At 43.2% G+C, this 18,967-nt stretch overlaps 1 protein-coding gene across 5 annotated transcripts in view; it reads right to left on the reverse strand.

Annotated features, from left to right (window-relative positions):
• WDR72 (WD repeat domain 72) overlaps positions 1 to 18,967 on the reverse strand; it is a 558,532-nt gene that overhangs the window by 208,904 nt on the left and 330,661 nt on the right. For all 5 annotated transcript variants that reach the window (XM_068275478.1, XM_068275479.1, XM_068275474.1 and 2 more), the window contains 5 exons: positions 14,565 to 14,710; positions 14,112 to 14,205; positions 13,158 to 13,299; positions 8,588 to 8,833; positions 3,868 to 4,088 (listed from right to left, as the gene is read on the reverse strand). In XM_068275478.1, coding sequence (XP_068131579.1) covers positions 3,868 to 4,088; positions 8,588 to 8,833; positions 13,158 to 13,299; positions 14,112 to 14,205; positions 14,565 to 14,710 — 849 coding nt within the window. The remainder of the gene's footprint in view (positions 1 to 3,867; positions 4,089 to 8,587; positions 8,834 to 13,157; positions 13,300 to 14,111; positions 14,206 to 14,564; positions 14,711 to 18,967) is intronic.

Consider the following 18,967-nt stretch of genomic DNA (forward strand, 5'->3'; position numbering starts at 1 on the left):
TACAGTTAAACGCACAATGCATAAAAGAAACCTACAAAATTTTCGCATATCTAATGCGTTTTTTGCGAACATTCATAATAACCTGAAATACCAATTTAAAAAGTACTCTCCTGTTCATTAACCAATACTCTCTATACATAGGAATTTACTAAATGAATCCTGATGGTAAGAACTCATACATATGGTACAATTTCATTGACCCTCCTACTTTACCTTGTATATCATAAAGCTTCACTCTGCATATTTATATCTGCTATGTTGTAATATTTGTACACAAAACATTTGTACAATTTAATGATGTTATTCTTTTCATGGTCTGTCTGTTGACTGTAATGTTATAATTTTGAAAAACTCCAATAAAAATTATTGATATTGGTATGCCTTGTGTCCGGTGGCGTTCAGCCTCGATTGGTTTTGGGACTTTGGTCCTCCCTCTGCGACACCCATGTACATTGCATGCTTGTTATTGAATTATTGATTCTTGTTTGCTAGTGCAACATTCACATTGGGGATATCTGACCTGAGATCCAGGTTGTTTTCATGATGCCCCTGATTATACTAAATAAAAGGGTTTTTTCATGCTGGCTCTAGTTTGATAAATTCTAGATACATATATTCTTGTCTTATACATAAACTTTTTTCATTAATTCTCTTTTTCCTTCTATTCCCCTTCTCTATTTAAGAAGAGTGGGAATACCTGTTTGTGATTTATATGTATGCTAGGCACACATGTGCTGTCTGCTAGCATCGCCCAGCTATAGCCACTTACCACTCTACACTATTCACCATCTGCGTGTGTGAGCATCACACGCCGGAGCTGTTTACAATTGTTCTCAGCTCCGCCCCATAGTGCTGGATTGGTGGTGGCCTCCCTGGGTGGATGACGCACATGCTTGCCTGTTGCGAATGGCTGCGTGTGTGTATTTAGGCAGGGCACGGATGTGATGCTTACCACGCCTCCCTTTGAGAAAGCCGGAAGTCCCGGCGAAACATGTCAGGGCACCTGGCGTGTCTTGGACGTCGCACTTCGTGCTAGCCAGACTGGGTCTCTGCTGCTCTTTGCCTCTGCACCTCCCTAACCGCTGGGGTCTGCCGTTCGCCGCTGTCCATCTGCGGCTACCCACGTTCCTGCTATATACCGGGCTTGCTGGGGCTTGTCGCATGCTGCTAGCATTTCTTCGGTAACTACTGGTCCTGCTACACACCTGCTGGTGCGGAAACCGACATACTGAGGACTCAACACATGACAAGCTGATCTTTGGAACTCTAGCGTCTCTCCCTCAGCCGTGAGCTCCGGCGGTGGGCTGAGAGACCAAGACCAGAAGCCTCTTCGTGCCACCTTCTGCTGGAGTGGGTACAGTATACAAGTTTACTATTAACTGCTTTTGCTGCAGTATGAACTACCGCTTACCTGACACAGGTGCATGATCTGCTGTATCTGCCTGCATGAGCCTTTCCTGCTAATCTGAAGGCAGGCCCTGGTTCCTGGGCCATACATTCCCCTGCATCTATACCCCCTAACAGCTTGCTACTTTAACCACCTCTTTCTGCAGCTGACACTATTGCTGGGATTAAACAGGATACTTCTATTTTTGTCATATTGGATTGGCCATAATCGATAATCCTTTTTTTGGGGATCCCTGACCTCATTAGGTGGTCATAGTTAGGTATGGGTGCATGAGGATACATGAGTTGTGGCGGTGCTGAATGTCTGGCTGCATTTTATGTGCGATTCTTTTTAATGATCTCTGTATAAGTAATTAATTAAAGCATTTTTTGTACTCTTATAATTAACTAGTTGGTCTGAGTTTATTGCATATGCCTCCCAACCCCCCATTTTCCTTGACTTTTACGTTACAATTTCTAGGCTAAATTGTTCACAGGGCAAGGGTGTAAATAGTGTGTTGTCCCCTCCTCCCCAGTAAGCTTGCGAACGCTATTTGCGATGAAGTATCAGTTAGCCAGAGCTGGCCCCCACCCCCCAGTATTATGTAGTCACCCCCAGTATAGATAACCAGATGTCCCATAAGTATAAGCCCCTTCCCTAGGATTGGTTGCCAGATATGCCCCCAGTATAGGTAGCCTGGTATAGGTGTCCCCAGTATACGTAGCTAGGTATAGGTGTCCCCAGTGTAGCTAGCCAGGTATTGGTACCTCCAGCATATGTAACTAGGTATAGATGCCCTCAGTATAAATAGTCAGGTACAGTTCAAGAGCAGTGAGCACACTGTGATAGAGCCATTGGCAGGGGGGCGTGATTCCTCCCTCCCTCCCCTCGAGGGCCCCTCTTCTGTGCTCCCCCCTCTTCTGCAGAGCTTCAGCACAGCGGCGGGCGGCGGGCACAGGTTACACTGGTAACTCACCTCCACAGTCTTCATGCAACAGAGCTCCATGTGCCGCCGGTCTTCTCTGTCTCCAGTGCCGCTCACTCTACTTTAGCTATTTAGAAAGTAGAGTGAGCAGTGCTGGAGACAGAGAAGTCTTATTTGTTGGGGTTTTTGGGTTTTTTTGTTATGTTTTGGGGGGTTTTCAAGGTGAATTTTAAATAATGCAATTAATATTAATATTATAAAACAATATATTAATGTTTGCCCAAACAGCTTCTTTTATAAATGTGAAATTGCAATAGACCACATATATAAACAGTAACAATGTATGCAATATACACCTAAAAATTCAAATAAGACACGAGGCTGACTATATAAAAGGCCAGATTACCTTTAATGAAAGACATGTGAAGCTGGTTGTTGTATTATGCCCTTAGGGCCAGTTTCCACTTGTGCGGTGCGAATTAGTCACAGAAAACGCAAAACGTATGCGAATTTTACCGCAAATTTGCGGGTGTTTTCACATATGTTAGTAAGTATGCGAATTTAACCATGTCAGTGCCTGTGTGCTTTTACATTGATTTTATTCAAAAATGCCTGCAAATTTGCGAAAATGCATGTGAATTTCCTATAAATACATTGTATGCGATTCGCATAGCGGTATGCGGTATGTGAATTCTGCGGGGTCTACCGTGCAGATTTTTTCTGCACAGAAAAACGCTCAGAAATCCTGACATGTGGAAACAGGGCCACCCACTTGTATTGTCTATGCGACTCTGCATGCAGGAAACGCATGCAGATTCTCTCTAGTGGAAATGGGCCTGCTCCCCTATGTATGTAGGTAGCAGAAGGGTCATTTCTGGTCTGCCAGGTACATAGCAAAGCAAAATTTAATAAAGACATTATCTGCTAAACATTTTATTGACTATTTAGCTTCCTATTTTAAAGTTTCTACTTTATTTTTCTAAAATGCTACAAAGATCATTTTTTCACCTAAATAATATTCTTTAGTTCCTAAAGACGTAAGTAAATTATTGGCCTACAAATTAAGTCTTTACAGTCAGACTGGTACAACTTAATGATTATTCGATCCACATATACAGTATGTTACTGTATATATAAGAAAAACATCAAGGCAGGAAATATCTCTTTGCTATACAGCTGTAATGTTCATATTGTCGGTTTTCCCCATTGCGGGATAGAGACTTTTATGCTGCATGCTGACTGTCTGTCAGAGTTCTATGTATTTTATTCAAAAGGTCAGGCATTTTTTTTAAATGTCAACTTTAGCTGACCTAAAGCTGTCTTTTTAAATTATTTTTAACCGTGCCAAAACAAAAGTGCACAGATCAATAATTAAAACAGAATATCACACTGAGGAATCTAACAATGTTCTGAAAATCAAGTGTATTTCACAGAATAGAAATAAAAGTTATGCTACCAGACAGCATTTATAAATCCTTTACTTCCACAATCCAAACTGAAATAGAAAAAAAATGCCACAGGTAATTAAAGCTGCCAGGGTGCATGATGGTCTTACTTTGGACTCAGTGGGGTGAACAAGGAGTTTCAGAATTAAACCAGACTGTAAAGAGAACCTGTGGAATATTTCTCCCGTGAACACATCTCTCCAAATGATTGCCGAATTTTGGTCTCCAGAAATAAGCCAGCAGGGATCATACTTCTCTGATCGTCCATGGGGATAGAGTAAGCTTGTCACACTGCCGGTGTGGCCTCCAAATATTTTATGTTGCAATGATCCTGTAGACAAGGAATCACCAATAAAATCATTAGTATGTTGTTACATGAAATGAGGAAGAGACCTAATTTGAATAAAAGTGTCAATTTACTGGTAAAATACGGTCACCGGAAAAAAATTCTACATTTAAATGTTGCGTTTGGACACCTGTATTTATATTTATAGGTTTTTTTGGCAAATTTTTTTCCAAACATCCTTTCCAGGAGAGACACAACAGAAAACTGGGTAAACTTGCTAAAGTAATGCCCAAACAAAAACAGGTAAGAAAAAGAAAAGTTGAGATTTAGATACCTGAGTCTTTGTCTAACCCCCCCTTCTTCCTGCAGTTAGCATTCTGAGCATGTGCAGCTTAGGTCTTCCCAAGCTGGCTATGGAAGCATGATCGAAAGGGCTGCACGTGTACAACAGCCAAAACTTACAGTAACCAGCGCATCTTTTGGAGGGTTGGCGGCACACCACAGTGGATTGGAGAGACAGTGATGGACATGATATGCTGTAGGGGGGGCTGCAAGAAGCCCCAGGTAAGTAAATCTCAACTTTTTTTTCCACAACTTGGGTTTCCTTTAAGTTTGACACCATTTTCAGCCTAGAAGATGAAGCCATCATTCCTACAGAGTAGCTTATTCAGGTCTAATAAGATGAATAAAAGTCCTAGACATTTACACAACACAGGACATTGACTTTCAACAACAAGGAGTCTAGCTGAAAGTCTGGCATAACATGTTAATTGTTCAAGTGTAGCACACTCACCTAGCTTTTGATCCAGTAATGTATCTGCGTCCTCCGGCAGGAAGCCACCCCAAACAGCTGGCTTCCTCCTTGGGTTGACACATCACCAGTGGTCATGCATATGTGTAAGAGCTGACGTCTTTGTAGACGTGCATGTGCAGAGCCTAATATCAGTAATTTGGTGAATGGCCAATTGGACTTGTAGTCCCATCTGACTAGTCCCTGCTACAATAAAATATGTCCCTGTCCAGTGCTCTCTTGCAAGTGATTATGTTTAGTTACCTGTGTGCCATGATGCTGGGTGTGATTATAGGGTTGTCTTGTGTACAATCTTAAGGGGGTACTAACGGTACAATTTCTAGCAAAAAAAATCATTCAAGCGATCAGAAATTCTGATCGGATTGGTTGTAAATAAACTTAGTTGATGGGCACAATCAATTACGAATGATTATAAAAACATTCGTCCAATAGAGATGGCCCGAACCTCCGATTTTCGGTTTGCGAACTTTCGCGAACCGCAATAGACTTCAATGGGGAGGCGAACTTTGAAAACTAGAAAAATGTATGCTGGCCACAAAAGTGATGGAAAATATGTTTCAAGGGGTCTAACATCTGAAGGGGGGCATGTTGGAGTGGGATAAACGCCAAAAGTCCCGGGGAAAAAATCTGGATTGGACGCAAAGCAGCGTTTTAAGGGCAGAAATCACATTGAATGCTAAATTGCAGGCCTAAAGTGCTTTAAAACATCTTGCATGTGTATACATCAATCAGGGAGTGTAATTCGAGTACTGCTTCACACTGACACACCAAACTCACTGTGTAACGCACCGCAAATAGCTGTTTGTGTAGTGACGGCCGTGCTGGACTGGTGCGCACCATGGCGAGAGTGCAGGCCATGGCGGTTTTCAAGCCAATATGGTCGCCGGGCTGTGGTAGCTCAATGATAGAACAGCGACTGTCCAGCTGATCAAATTTGGTCTGTCCACAATGAAGCAACGACCTTATTATCTTGGGTGTGCCACCCCCCCGAGACACTCATATAGCCGTCAGCAGTCATTGCTTCACTGTGATACGCAAGCCCCTTCACCGCGGCAAGGGGGCACATGTACATGGCTTTTGTTTTGTTGTTGCAGCCAGCAAAATTAGGCAGGCATGTACACGCACCAGAAAAATTATTATAGCGGCCGCTGCTAGCAGCCTTAGAAAATTCAGGAATCCGCCTGGAGTCCTGGACCCTGTTGGTAGTGGCGGAGAAGGCAGTCAAGCGGCCTGTGGGCAGAGGTGCTGTGTGGGGAGCCACTTAGTCTTGGGGCAGGCAGCCAGTCACATGGCGTGCAGGCAGAGATGCTGTGTGTGGGGACTGTCTCAGTCTTCGGGCGGGCAGTAGGTATATGCAGTGATGGGTATTACAATGTGCACCTGTCACACACAGACAGGTAGCGGACAGGCACAGTGACACTGCATGGGCTCAACTCACTTAGGTAGGTGAGTGCACTGTGAACAATAGGTAGGTAGGTATATGCAGTGATGGGTATTACAATGTGCACCTGTCACACACAGACAGGTAGTGGACAGGCACAGTGACGCTGCGTGCGCTCACATAGGTAGGTGGGTGCACTGTGAACAACAGGTAGGTATATGTAGTAATGGGTATTACAATGTGCACCTGTCACGCACACAGGTAGTCACTGAATGTGCTGGGCCTGGCAGTGGCACACACACAGTATGAATTATCAAGGCTATCTATGCAACACAAGTGTCAGTGGGACACACAGAAACAAAGATAGATCACAAGAACAAGATTAGCTCTCAAAAGAGCTGTTGTGGGTGCTATTTTATCAATAAGAATCAGCAAGGAGCAAGCTAAGAAGCCTACAAGAGCCTAACTAATCTTTCCCTATGAGAGTCTGCAGCAGCAGCAGCAGCTGTCCCTTCTCTATTTACTGCAGGCACATGAGTAAAATGGCCACAGTGATGCCTGCCTTTTATAAGGGGGGGAGTGGCTTTAGGAGGGAGTGTAGCCTGATTGGCTACAATGTGCCTGCTGACTGTGATGTAGAGGGTCAAAGTTGACCCTAATGAAGTTCGCCGGGAACCGTTCGCCGGCAAACCGTTCGCCGGCAAACCGTTCGGGCCATCTCTATCATCCAAGTGAATATTCGACGAACCAAAATTTGGATTTTCTTGTTGGTCATGATAGATAGGAAGCAAAGATTGGTTAGTTGATGGTGCACTGAATGATTTTCTTTCTGATCAGAATTTCTGATCGCTCTAACGATTTTTCGCTAAAAATTGGATCATTAGTGGCCACCTTTAGCCTGACCTTTGACCTTGTATTGATTGCAACCTAGATCATTGCCTGCTCATATACCCTGACCTGTCCTTGGATACTGTGACCTCCTGTCTATGACTCTGTCCTGTATTGGACTGTCCCCTGTTTAACATTTGGTTCCATGCTACTTCTTGATATTACCTTTATTTAGTCAGATTACCTGACTTCTTCCTGTGTCCTGTCTGGTGGAGTTCTGGTGGTACTTCTGTACTCTTGGCCTCAGTCCCTATATCTTGCTCATTTAAAGTCTATGTGTAACTGAGTGCTGGGATGACTCAAAGTCATCCCCCTGGTGAGAGGCAATGTGCCACATAGGATGAAGACTGTGGAAGAAATTGGGACATAGGGAGAGAAGGAAAGCAGGAGAAGGCCTAACTTCAAGTCCTTGAGACTGGAAAAAGGTGTATATTGCATTTAAACCATTTAGACAACCATAATAAAATAGCATTTGATAATGATAAAGGATATTGAAGCCACTTTCCCATGCTTAGGGGTATTTTTTCAAGTATGACATAGATGGCCTCTTTCACCTCAAGCCAGTTTCCTTCCATATCAAAAATGTGCACTTCACAATCCTCAAAAGAGTGCTAGGCCCACTAGCAGTGCTTTTCTATGCACTTGTGATTTGTCAAGATCTTGATAATGCAATGCTATGTTTGTGATCCCATTTGAGGGATGTGATTTAAGAAAAAAACACTGATAGCATTACATTAAAAAGAGCTTTTCAATTGACAAGCGCTCAGAAAAGCGCTGCTAGTGGGTTCCAGGCCTTACTTGTACTTGAGGTATAGGTATCCTTCTGTAGAGTCTTGACCTTCATGCTATAGTCTCATATGCTTGGCTATGCACCAGGGGTTGCTTTATGTGTCTCATGTAAATATCTTTGTACTCCTGAGAACACTGACCTACATACAGCAAGGTTTTGTTTCAGTGTGTAGGTGTATTTGAAGAACACAAGGATGCTGAGCTTGTTAAAGTGTACCTGAGATGGGGCTTCAGCAAAAATATATATAGATACCTGGGGCTTCCTCCAACCCCCTTCGACCTGATCGCTCCCACGCCATCCTCTTCTGACTGCCTGTGCACCCGTAACTGACCCCGGAAAATCCTCCAGTCAGGGCAAGTCAGCACACGCACTGTCCGGCCAAACTCAGATGCACGCATAGTAGATGCAGAGAGAACTCAGAAGTGATCAGTCGATAGATTATAATATATAAATTCAGCAACTATGTAATAAAATGTAATGGCAGTTTTCAGATAAACTGTACTTTGGGAACTTATGCACAAAAGCAAATATGGTAACTGTATGGGTAATGAAAAGTAGAAAAAAATGTTACGTCAGAGTTTCATCCCACTTTACAAAACAACGTTTTTTCCGTTTTCTGAAACAGAAATGTATTTTTCCCCAGTTGTGTAATAAATACAATTTACTGTACTCACCTCTGGGAAATGCATGATCCTCTAACAGTCTTGCTCTGGCGGCATGTAATGCAAATGTGATGACAATGTTGCCATCTTCACAGCCACACACCAGCTTATCAAGGCTGGGAACATACAGAGATGCAGTGATTGCCGCAAATGCCACTTCTTCATTGGGAGAGCACAGGTAATCTATGATCCCTTCACACATTGGTTTATGCATGTCAAACATTTTCTGGAGAGTTATTGTCACTTCCAGTGGTATTTCTATGGGGGGAAAAGCACATTGATAATCAAATTGAATGAAAGTGCAGATATCAAATACGCAGAAGTAAATTCTAACTAGAACATAATTAATCAATGATCTTATCTTTTAAAATTCTTACCTCCTTTGTAACTGAAGCTAAGCAAATATTTGCAATTGATAGTTTATTCTTAGCAAACGGAACTATTGATAATGAATTATGTTAATTATTAAAAATAATATATTGGTGTATGCTATTGTCTGTATTATTATGTACCCCATGTTTGTTTCTTACGTTGTACAACGCAACAGAAAATGTTGGCGCTTTATAAATCAATAATAATAATAATAATAAGTAAGATTTTGCGTTTCAACTCTTGAAATAAAAAAAGCTGTATAAAACAAGTGTACAAAATCTGTACTTTTTTTTTTTTCTACTTACAGAAAAAAATAATTTATGAGCTATAAAAAAATATTCCAAGCAAACACACTACTAATCCAAACCACTCTCCCCTCTCGCTAAGCAGGCATTGGTGTCCTGTCCTGGAAACCCAGCATACTTTGTAAACAGAGTTATATGACATCACTAGACTAATAATAATTATTTCTTTATCACACCAATGAGTCTAAAATATACTGTAAACCAGCTGTAACCTACAAATGACTATAACCACATGATTTGCATAACCAAACACTTTTGGGAAGCTTGGAAGAATAGTTATAATTATGCTTAGGACCTAAAAAAAGAGTCCTGGTGACAGTTTGTGATGATTTAGGCAAGTTAATGCTGAAGCAGAACTCCAAGTTTATTCAAAATTTTAACATAGCTCTGCATGAATATACTGTAAACTCAGCAAATATATTGTGGCAGAATTCGCTGTGTATTGTCAAATCTTCCCAAACCCTAAATATGTAATAATATATATTTCTAGCAAGCCTTAAAACCTCAAGAATGAGACTTCTTACAAAACAATGTATTGCAGTTGCTGCATCTGAAGGTTTCAAGGTTTACAGTATAGTATGATGGAAGAGGGTTGCATAGGAGGGGGGAAACTCCTGAGAAGTGCTGGATATGCAAGTGCATGTGACTGACCAAAGTGGAGGACTGGAGGGTTTCATGAGGAGGGGCAAAGTTCATGGGATGCGATCTCAACATTATTAAGGACATTTATGAAGGGCACAGCTTATGGAAAGCTTTTGATAAACTAGTATTTAGGATGTATTTATGAGGTTGGAAGATGAAGTGGCGGCTACAGTATGGAATTGAAGCTGTTGATACACTATTCACAGTTGTGGGACTGTGAGGAAATTAATTAAGTATGATTGCTTGGCATGGAAAATGGCACATGCAGGGCTTGTTTGTATTGTTGCTAGTGATATATTCTTTCCTCCAGTGCCATCCTTCCACCACAGAAGGCCTTTCAGTTATTTAATGAATTCACTCTGCCATGGTACTATAGGGGAATGCTCCCTTTACCCTTATAACAGTCAGGGAGGCAGAGGTAAAGCAGTCCCTGAAGGTGCAGGGGGAAGGGGGGGACAATTTCTTCACTTTCTCCCACTGATATAGGATGCATCATTCACCTACGGGAGCTCTCTCAGTGACCACCTATGTCAGATGAAGAACAGTGCAGGGAAACAGATGCTATTAGCTACCTCTCTTGGTGCAAGGGGCGGTGTCAAGAGGTAACGTGTGGCAGGCATTTGCATTGGAGTCTATGGCATCACAACAATCTATTTAGATTGTTCTAGTGGTGTTGCAGCACGCATGCATTGATCGGCCCCAAAACAGTGACGTACTAGCCTAAACTAGCCTAAATAGTGAGTTCATTTGGAGGCAGACCTGAATGTTTTTAAATACAAAGTAATAAAATGTTAAAATACAACACAATATGCTGGAATTATATACATATAAAGATATGATAAAATAAAGAAGTCAATTTATTTTTTGTTGCTGTAAGTGTATGTATTTTAGCATTGCTTTCTTAAAATATAGAAAGAAAAGACACTCATATACCATCAAAAGAATGTATCAATGTCATGGCGAAGATCTGAAAATAATTTATTTTATGTTGCAGCAGCCGACTGAGCCTCCAGAACTGATGGGTTATAGCACAGATATTTTATAAAAATAGACAAACTTGGTTACAGTTTCCAGGATTTTCAACTTTCATCAATAAAAGATATGGACCAATGCTTCTATGAAGAACAGTACAACTATAAAGGGAGAAAGCAAGCAATCTCAATGCAGTATGAATGTATGGCCCTGCTTAAAGTCAGCATTATCTGTGTTATAAGTAGCTTGCATTTGCATAGAATGACTCATTCTTTGTCCCAGGTAGGAGGCATAAATTATATGCTGTCTATTACGTAATATGTATGTCTAAGCCAAGTTAATTTGAGATTTAGCATATTTTTCGGCCTATAAGACTCACTTTTTCTCCCCCAAAAATGGGGAGAAAAGGTCCCTGCATCTTATATGTAGAATATAGGTAGTCCCCGACTCATGACTTACGAATGACCGTCAATATAAACCACCGCCCCGACATCAGGGACTCCCTTTTTTATCCCCCATGTGTCTCCCAGTCCTCCCATGCATTCTCCTCTGTCCCATTTGCCATGTGTCTCCCCCTCCCCCCCCCCGTGTGTCCTCCTCTGCCCGTGTACACCTATGAGAATTTGAGGTACGGCTTACCTAGTCAACATTTCCAGCTATACAGGGGGCAGAGGAGGACATAGGGTGGGGTGGGGGGCAGGAGAAACATGGGTTGAGGAGCAGAGAGGAAATCGGGCAGAGGAGGACACACAGGGCTCTGAGGGGGACACGCTGGCGACACATGGAAACAGAAGAGAAAGCATAGGGGCACACTGGGGACAGAAGGGGACTTAAATGGGGACAGAAGGGAAAACATGGGGGTGCACTGGGGACAGAAGAGGACACACTGGGAACAGAAAGGGACACATGAGGTCATAGGAGGACACAATAACTGGGTGAGAACATCTACAACGTGCTCCTGGACCATGGATGCTCCAGGTTTAGTATATATTTTTCCCCTGGTTTTTGCCCTCTAAACCTAGGTGCATCTTATATTCCGGAGCATCTCATATGCTGAAAAATATGGTATTTTTTTTTTATTTCCCTGTAAGTGCACTGCATGCTGTGTATTACCCCAAGAGGACCCACCACACCACAATCAATGTTATAGCCACATATGAATATCATTGCATCACATTGTGATGTGACGTCGCATTGTGACGCATGCATGTACTTAGGCCTCTTTCAGTTGGGAAGCTGAACTGTGCACTTGTCGGGCAGATCAGGGTCCTGTCTGCCACCCACAACTGCCATTCAGGTGAAATTAAAATGCAGTGATATGGCAGCGTTTGTAATTGTGACTGACACACAGTGGCGGTACCTGGAAACAGAGAACTGTGACATGTCAATCTGAGCACGGCTGTGGCCACGCACAGATGTGACACCATTGGGGGGCTGCCTGTTCACCACAGATACCGAGTGCTAAGAAGCATCTGGCTGGTGCAAGAGAGCATGAATTCACCTCCTTCAGTTGCCTTTATGAACTGTGTGGGCTACTTTCAGGTGTTCCAGTTATCTTCCATGCTCCAAAAACAAGCCGATAGGTTTTCCCCTGGATTTTCTATGTAGTGTATGGTAGGGACTAGAGATAAAACTGCTACTGCCTGTAGAGCGTGTCCTAGTGGCTGCAGCTCTGGCGCTTTGAGTCCGCCAGGAGAAAAGTGCGATGTAAATGTTCTGTGTTTGTGTTTGTTTTGTTTGAAATGCAAATAATTCTGAGTTGATGCGGGATTATACCAATTTTGTATATAAAATTATGCAGCTTGAAAATGGACCAATCGAAACCCGCCAAGGTGAAACCCAACTGGTCCATTTTCAAGCTGTTTGAATTTGCATAACATATTTGCATATTTCTGCATCAACAGATGGTCAAGGAGACACACACTTATAATTCTAACTTCCATAAAAATATAACTCAAATTGTATGCTGCTTGGAGCTAGCCCAATCACATTTAATTCCTGCCAATTTTGATTTGCCCAGCTCCAATCTTCATACAATTTGCACAACCTTTGCATGCAACATTAGACTGTTAATCCACTTGAAAGAAAGCAAAGGACATGTTTTTTAGGGTTCTTTGAAAAAGTTCTGGTAAAATGTCAGTGTTGCATATCATATATGCACTAAATGATGTACTTTTTTAAATTGTATGCATGTATTGCTTCTAGAAAAATTGCTCATTTTTTTATTTATTAACATTTTAATGTATTGTTACTATTATTACTATTGTTACTAAAATCAGGCATTGTCTTACCCAATGGCGAGCCATCAGATTGTGTCATTGGGACATCAGGGATATGCCATAAACTCAGTGTGCCAGACGAATCCCCAGAATAAAGTAACTTGAAAAATGGCTCTTTCCTTTGATTCATGAAACCCATTGTACATGAAAAGCTCTGTATGAAGATATCAGAAACATTTGTATACATTTTCAAATTACTGTACATTGATTAAGGCACAGGGATCACACTTGAGTCTACCAAAAACGGCCAATGATGGATGATTCTTTGCGTTTTCTACACACCTTAGCCATCAGCCAGCTGACAGTAGCTGACTGTCAATAAGAATCGTGCACAATGTGTGAAAAAACACACACAAAAAAAATCGAAGCCGATATTTTTTACCCCCACACGGAATAGTGCACATTGTAACACTGGACCGTCAATGTCCATACGAAAGCATTATGTGTGTTTCGCATGTGTTTTTGTATCATGGCAAAATACATGCGATTCCTCCAAGTATGATCCCTGCCTAAAGTAAGCCTAAATGTAAATAATTATAAAAAGAATAAGGTAGGCATTTGTAACTGCAGTCAGCATCACAATGTGCCCAGTGCACTTTCCACCTAAACTAATGCCTATGTCACTGCAACATTTCCTTATACACTGATGGCGTCTTATGGTTACCGAGTGTAACCATAATAACAACATAGTAAACAACTTAATTTTAACTTTCTTTAACATTATTATTAACAATAATAATAATATTTTATTTTTTGCAATTATTTTATTAAAGGTTTTTAGCTAATAATGTTGAATTGAGCAGTTATGATGACATTTATTTTTCATGGATCTAGGACAATGTCTGATTAAAATCCTTTCAGCATTGACAATTTTATAATACCACAACTATATTTAACTGATTAAACATCTGCTGTTGACAAAACATTTACAATGTTCATTTTTTTTATTGTTAATAATAAATATACCTTTTGCTCAGCACTTGTGGAGCTGAGTAAGTGAGGGGTGATTATTTCTTTAGGTAATCCTCCTTCGCCCGAATGTAGACTTTTGGAGAGGCCACTGTGCAAGGAAGGAATAACACATGGCATTAAAGTGACATCAAATAAAGGTGACAGACTGGGTTAAATTCTTAGCGGTGAAAGAAAAGTTTCTAAGATGGTAACTAATTACTTTTGTGTTCCTGGAAATCATAGCACCATCTGCCCAATCAAGTTCTACATGGGTAATCGTATTTCTACATCTCCTGCTGCTTCGCATAAAGACTGAGGAGTGCCAAACTCAAGCCAAATGTTCTAATGTCAAAGAGGTTTTGTTATGGGTTTTGATCAAGTGTGACAAGCAGGGATTTTCTACAATGCACTTACAAACAGCTTACTTTGTACCTGAGCTCATCAGATGCCAAACCCATGTGGGCCCACCTGTTCTGCAGCTGGTAGATGTAGCTGTGCCCATCCTGTGTCCAGATGATAAGTTTGTTAGCAGCCACAAACTCGCCCCCAGCAAACTTCTGGCCATCCTTGCAATCATCACTGCAGAGTAGGGAGAAATCACAGTAATCGTAGACCTGGAAGGAAAAGTTAGACTTATATTCACACAAAATAGAAAAGAACAATATACATTAAAAAATGATTATTATTTATAAAAGGATGGCGTATGCAACTTACACGTGCAAGGACTCCCTTCTTTCCCACCTCATCTGATATTTTGATACTTTATTAATGATAATAGCAATGTTTTTCACAAAACGTACAGAAAAGCTAAGATGCACTGAAAACACATATCCGACCAATAAAAGAGTACAGTATAACTAAACTACACTACAAACAAGAATACTTTTGCCTCCAAATTCTTGGGTGTGATCACAGCAAATATCCATGAAGTGTGTGGGCCTGATTCACAAAGCGGTGCTAACAGTTAGCACGCTGGTGAAAAGCTCTTTATCATGCCTAAACTCAGTTCAGGCACGATAAGTTTAGGTGTGATAAGTTGAGGCATGATAAGTTTAGGCGTGATAAGTTTAAGCGCCAACTGGTGCACTTTTCATAAAGTTTAATGGCGCTGCTTTGCGTGCGGGACTTAGAAAGCGATCTAAACTTATCTAAACTTATCATGCCTAAACTTATCACACCTAAACTTATCACGCCTAAACTTATCACGTCTAAACTGGCTTTTCACCAGCATGGTGCAATGGTTATCATGCCTAAAGTCTCTATCTGGTTTAGCACCACTTTGTGAATCGAGCCCTGTATGTTTACTTTGTGTTGGCATGGATTTCTTCTGAGTGCTCAGAAAAATTACTGATTTGTTAATTGACTTCTCCACAATGGGCCTAGAGGGTAGTAGATAAACAGTGAGTAAGGTAATTGGTTCAGGCTCCTCTATAAAGAGTTGTACAATATCTTTTTATAATTGAATCAATAAACGCCCACTCTGGACTAAATCAACCAGACGCTGCCCAAATAAATTTACATTCCATGAGGAATAAATTGATGTTACAATCCGTGGAAGTGGTAGCAGCAAATCCTCAATCTGTACCTGCTGCTGGTGCGTATTTGAGACAACTTCTGTTAATTTTACGTAGCAAAAGCACAGGTGGACGTCATTGGCTATCACCAGCTCTAGGCAGGTCTTAAGTTAGCCATACAGACAGCTGAAAAACAGTAAGGAATCATTCAGTAGTACCAAATAATTTTGTTTATGTGTGATTTCCATTAATTTAAATGCATAATTAGAATCTAACTTTGTTCGCGGTGAACCGCGAACTATGTGCGAGTTCGACCCGCCCCCTATACTACATCATTAGGGTAAACTTTTGACCCTTTACATCACAGTCAGCAGACACAGGGTAGCCAATCAGGCTGCACTTCCTCTTCCTTTTTTTGTGTGTGTGTGTCCCACAGACACTTGTGTTGCATATACAGCCCTGTCAGTCAGTCACAGCTGCTGGCCCTTGGCACTTCGCAGGAGTTATTTGGTAATTAACTGATTCACAGACATTATTGTTACAACAAGATGAAGGCGCTAAGCAAGTTACACCACCTCATATGTCTGAGTTAGGCAACACTATGGACGTAAGGTGTGAGGATGATGAAGTACCTGCTGTTGGTGCAGTTTATGAGGTGTCTGAGACAAGTGAAGCTGGGGAGGATGATTATGATGATGATATTGATGATGATAATGCCATGGATGCCACGTGGCATCCTAATAGACAAGTTGACCAAGGGGTTAGTTCAGAGGGAGAGTCAGAGAGGAGTAGGAGGAGACAAGTTGCTGAAAGAAGCTGGGGGGGCGCGTCATCAGAAACAGCTGGTGGCAGTGTCTGGCGTTATGTATTGCCACCTATGGACAGCTAGACAACATGCCCTTCAATGTCAGCTGCTAGTGCCACCATAGTGCCCACACCCCTGGGCTCAGCGGTGTGGAAATGTATTTGTGTGTCTGCCTCAGATCAGAGCAATGCCATCTGTTCTCTCTGCTGCCAAAATTGAGCCGTGGAAAGGCCAACAGCTGCACAGGGACAACTGCCTTACGATGGCACATGGAGAAAAGGCACAAACTGCAATGGGAAGACCACCAGAGGAAAAGCTGCACACAAAAGAAAAGCCATGCTCCTTCTCCTCTTCCTCCTTCAGGTGCAGCATCTTCAGCCACTTTCTCCCTTGCACGTTCACAATCACAGCCACCCTCCTCCACTCCGCCTCTCACCTTGAGCGGTTCCTGCTCCTCTGCACACAGCAGCAGCCAGGTGTCCGTGAGGGAAATCTTTGAGCAGAAGAAGCCAATGTCTGCCAGTCACCCCCTTGCCCGGCGTCTGACAGCTGGCTTGGCGGAACTGTTAGCTCGCCAGCTGTTACCATACCAGCTGGTGGACTCTGAGGCCTTCCGAAAATGTGTGGCCATTGGGACACCGCAGTGGAAGATACCAGGCCACAATTATTTCTCAAAAAAGGCAATACCCAAACTGTACCATGAAGTTGAAAGGCAAGTGATGTCATCTCTGGCACACAGCGTTGGGTCAAGGGTCCATCTGACCACGGATGCCTGGTCTGCCAAGCACGGTCAGGGCAGGTACATTACTTACACAGCCCATTGGGTCAACCTGGTGACCGCTGGCAAGCAGGGAGTACATGGCTGTGCAGCGGACCTAGTTGTGACACCTCCATGGCTTGCAGGCAGGCCTGCTGCCACCTCCTCTCCTCCTGCTACATCCTCTTCACTGTCATCCTCCTCCTCCTCCTTGTCTGAGTGGCAGTTCAAATCTACTGGTGCTGCGATCTCTTCTCCCGCTACACAGTTCCAGCTCCCCAGGGCCTATGCTGCATCCCAGGTATGACGGTGTCACGCCATCTTAGACATGTCTTGCTTCAAAGCGGAGAGTCACACTGGAGCAGCCCTCCTGGCTGCTATGAACAAACAGGTGGATCAGTGGCTAACCCCACACCAACTGGAGATCGGCAATGTGGTGTGTGACAACGGCAGCAAACTCATTTCGGCTTTGAATTTGGGAAAGTTGACACATGTACCCTGCATGGCACATGTGCTGAATCTCATAATTCAGAGATTTGTGTCTAAATACCCAGGCTTAACCACTTCCCGACCGCCTAACGCACAGCGGCGGCCGGGAAGTGGAGCCCTTAAGGACCGGCTCACCCACAGAGGCGGCGGTCCATTTAAGGGCATGGGCGGAGCGATCGCGTCATCCGTGACGCGATCCTCCGCCGGCGCCTGTCACCGCTCGCTCGCCGCAACATCCCGCCGGCTATACGGAAGCGCCGGCGGGATGTTAACCCCGCGATCGCCGCATACAAAGTGTATAATACACTTTGTAATGTTTACAAAGTGTATTATACAGGCTGCCTCCTGCCCTGGTGGTCCCAGTGTCCGAGGGACCACCAGGGCAGGCTGCAGCCACCCTAGTCTGCACCCAAGCACACTGATTTCTCCCCCCCCTGCCCCAGATCGCCCACAGCACCCATCAGACCCCCCCCCTGCCCACCCCCCAGACCCCTGTTTGCACCCAATCACCCCCCTAATCACCCATCAATCACTCCCTGTCACTATCTGTCAACGCTATTTTTTTTTTATCCCCCCCCCTGCTCCCTGCCCCCTCCTGATCACCCCCCACCCCTCAGATTCTCCCCAGACCCCCCCCCCCCCAGACCACCCCCCCCTGTTTACTGTATGCATCTATCCCCCTGATCACCTGTCAATCACCTGTCAATCACCTGTCAATCACCCGTCAATCACCCATCAATCACCCGTCAATCACCCCCTGTCACTGCCACCCATCAATCAGCCCCTAACCTGCCCCTTGCGGGCAATCTGATCACCCCCCCACACCAATAGATCGCCCACAGATCCGACATCAGATCACCTCCCAAATCCATTGTTTACATCTATTCTCTCCTCTAAACACCCACTAATTACCCATCAATCACCCATCAATCACCCCCTATCACCACTTGTCACTTTTACCTATCAGATCAGACCCTAATCTGCCCCTTGCGGGCACCCAATCACCCGCCCACACGCTCAGATTGCCCTCTGACCCCCCCTTATCAATTCACCAGTGCATTAATTACATCTGTTCTTCCCTGTAATAACCCACTGATCACCTGTCAATCACCTGCCAATCACCTATCACCCATCAATCACCCCCTGTCACTGCCACCCATCAATCAGCCCCTAACCTGCCCCTTGCGGGCAATCTGATCACCCACCCACACCATTAGATCGCCCGCAAACCCGCCGTCAGATTACCTCCCAAATGTATCGTTTACATCTGTTATCTTCTCTAAACACCCACTAATTACCCATCAAT

Source organism: Hyperolius riggenbachi, chromosome 3, assembly GCF_040937935.1.
Source record: "Hyperolius riggenbachi isolate aHypRig1 chromosome 3, aHypRig1.pri, whole genome shotgun sequence".
Classification (NCBI taxonomy): Eukaryota; Metazoa; Chordata; class Amphibia; order Anura; family Hyperoliidae; genus Hyperolius; species Hyperolius riggenbachi.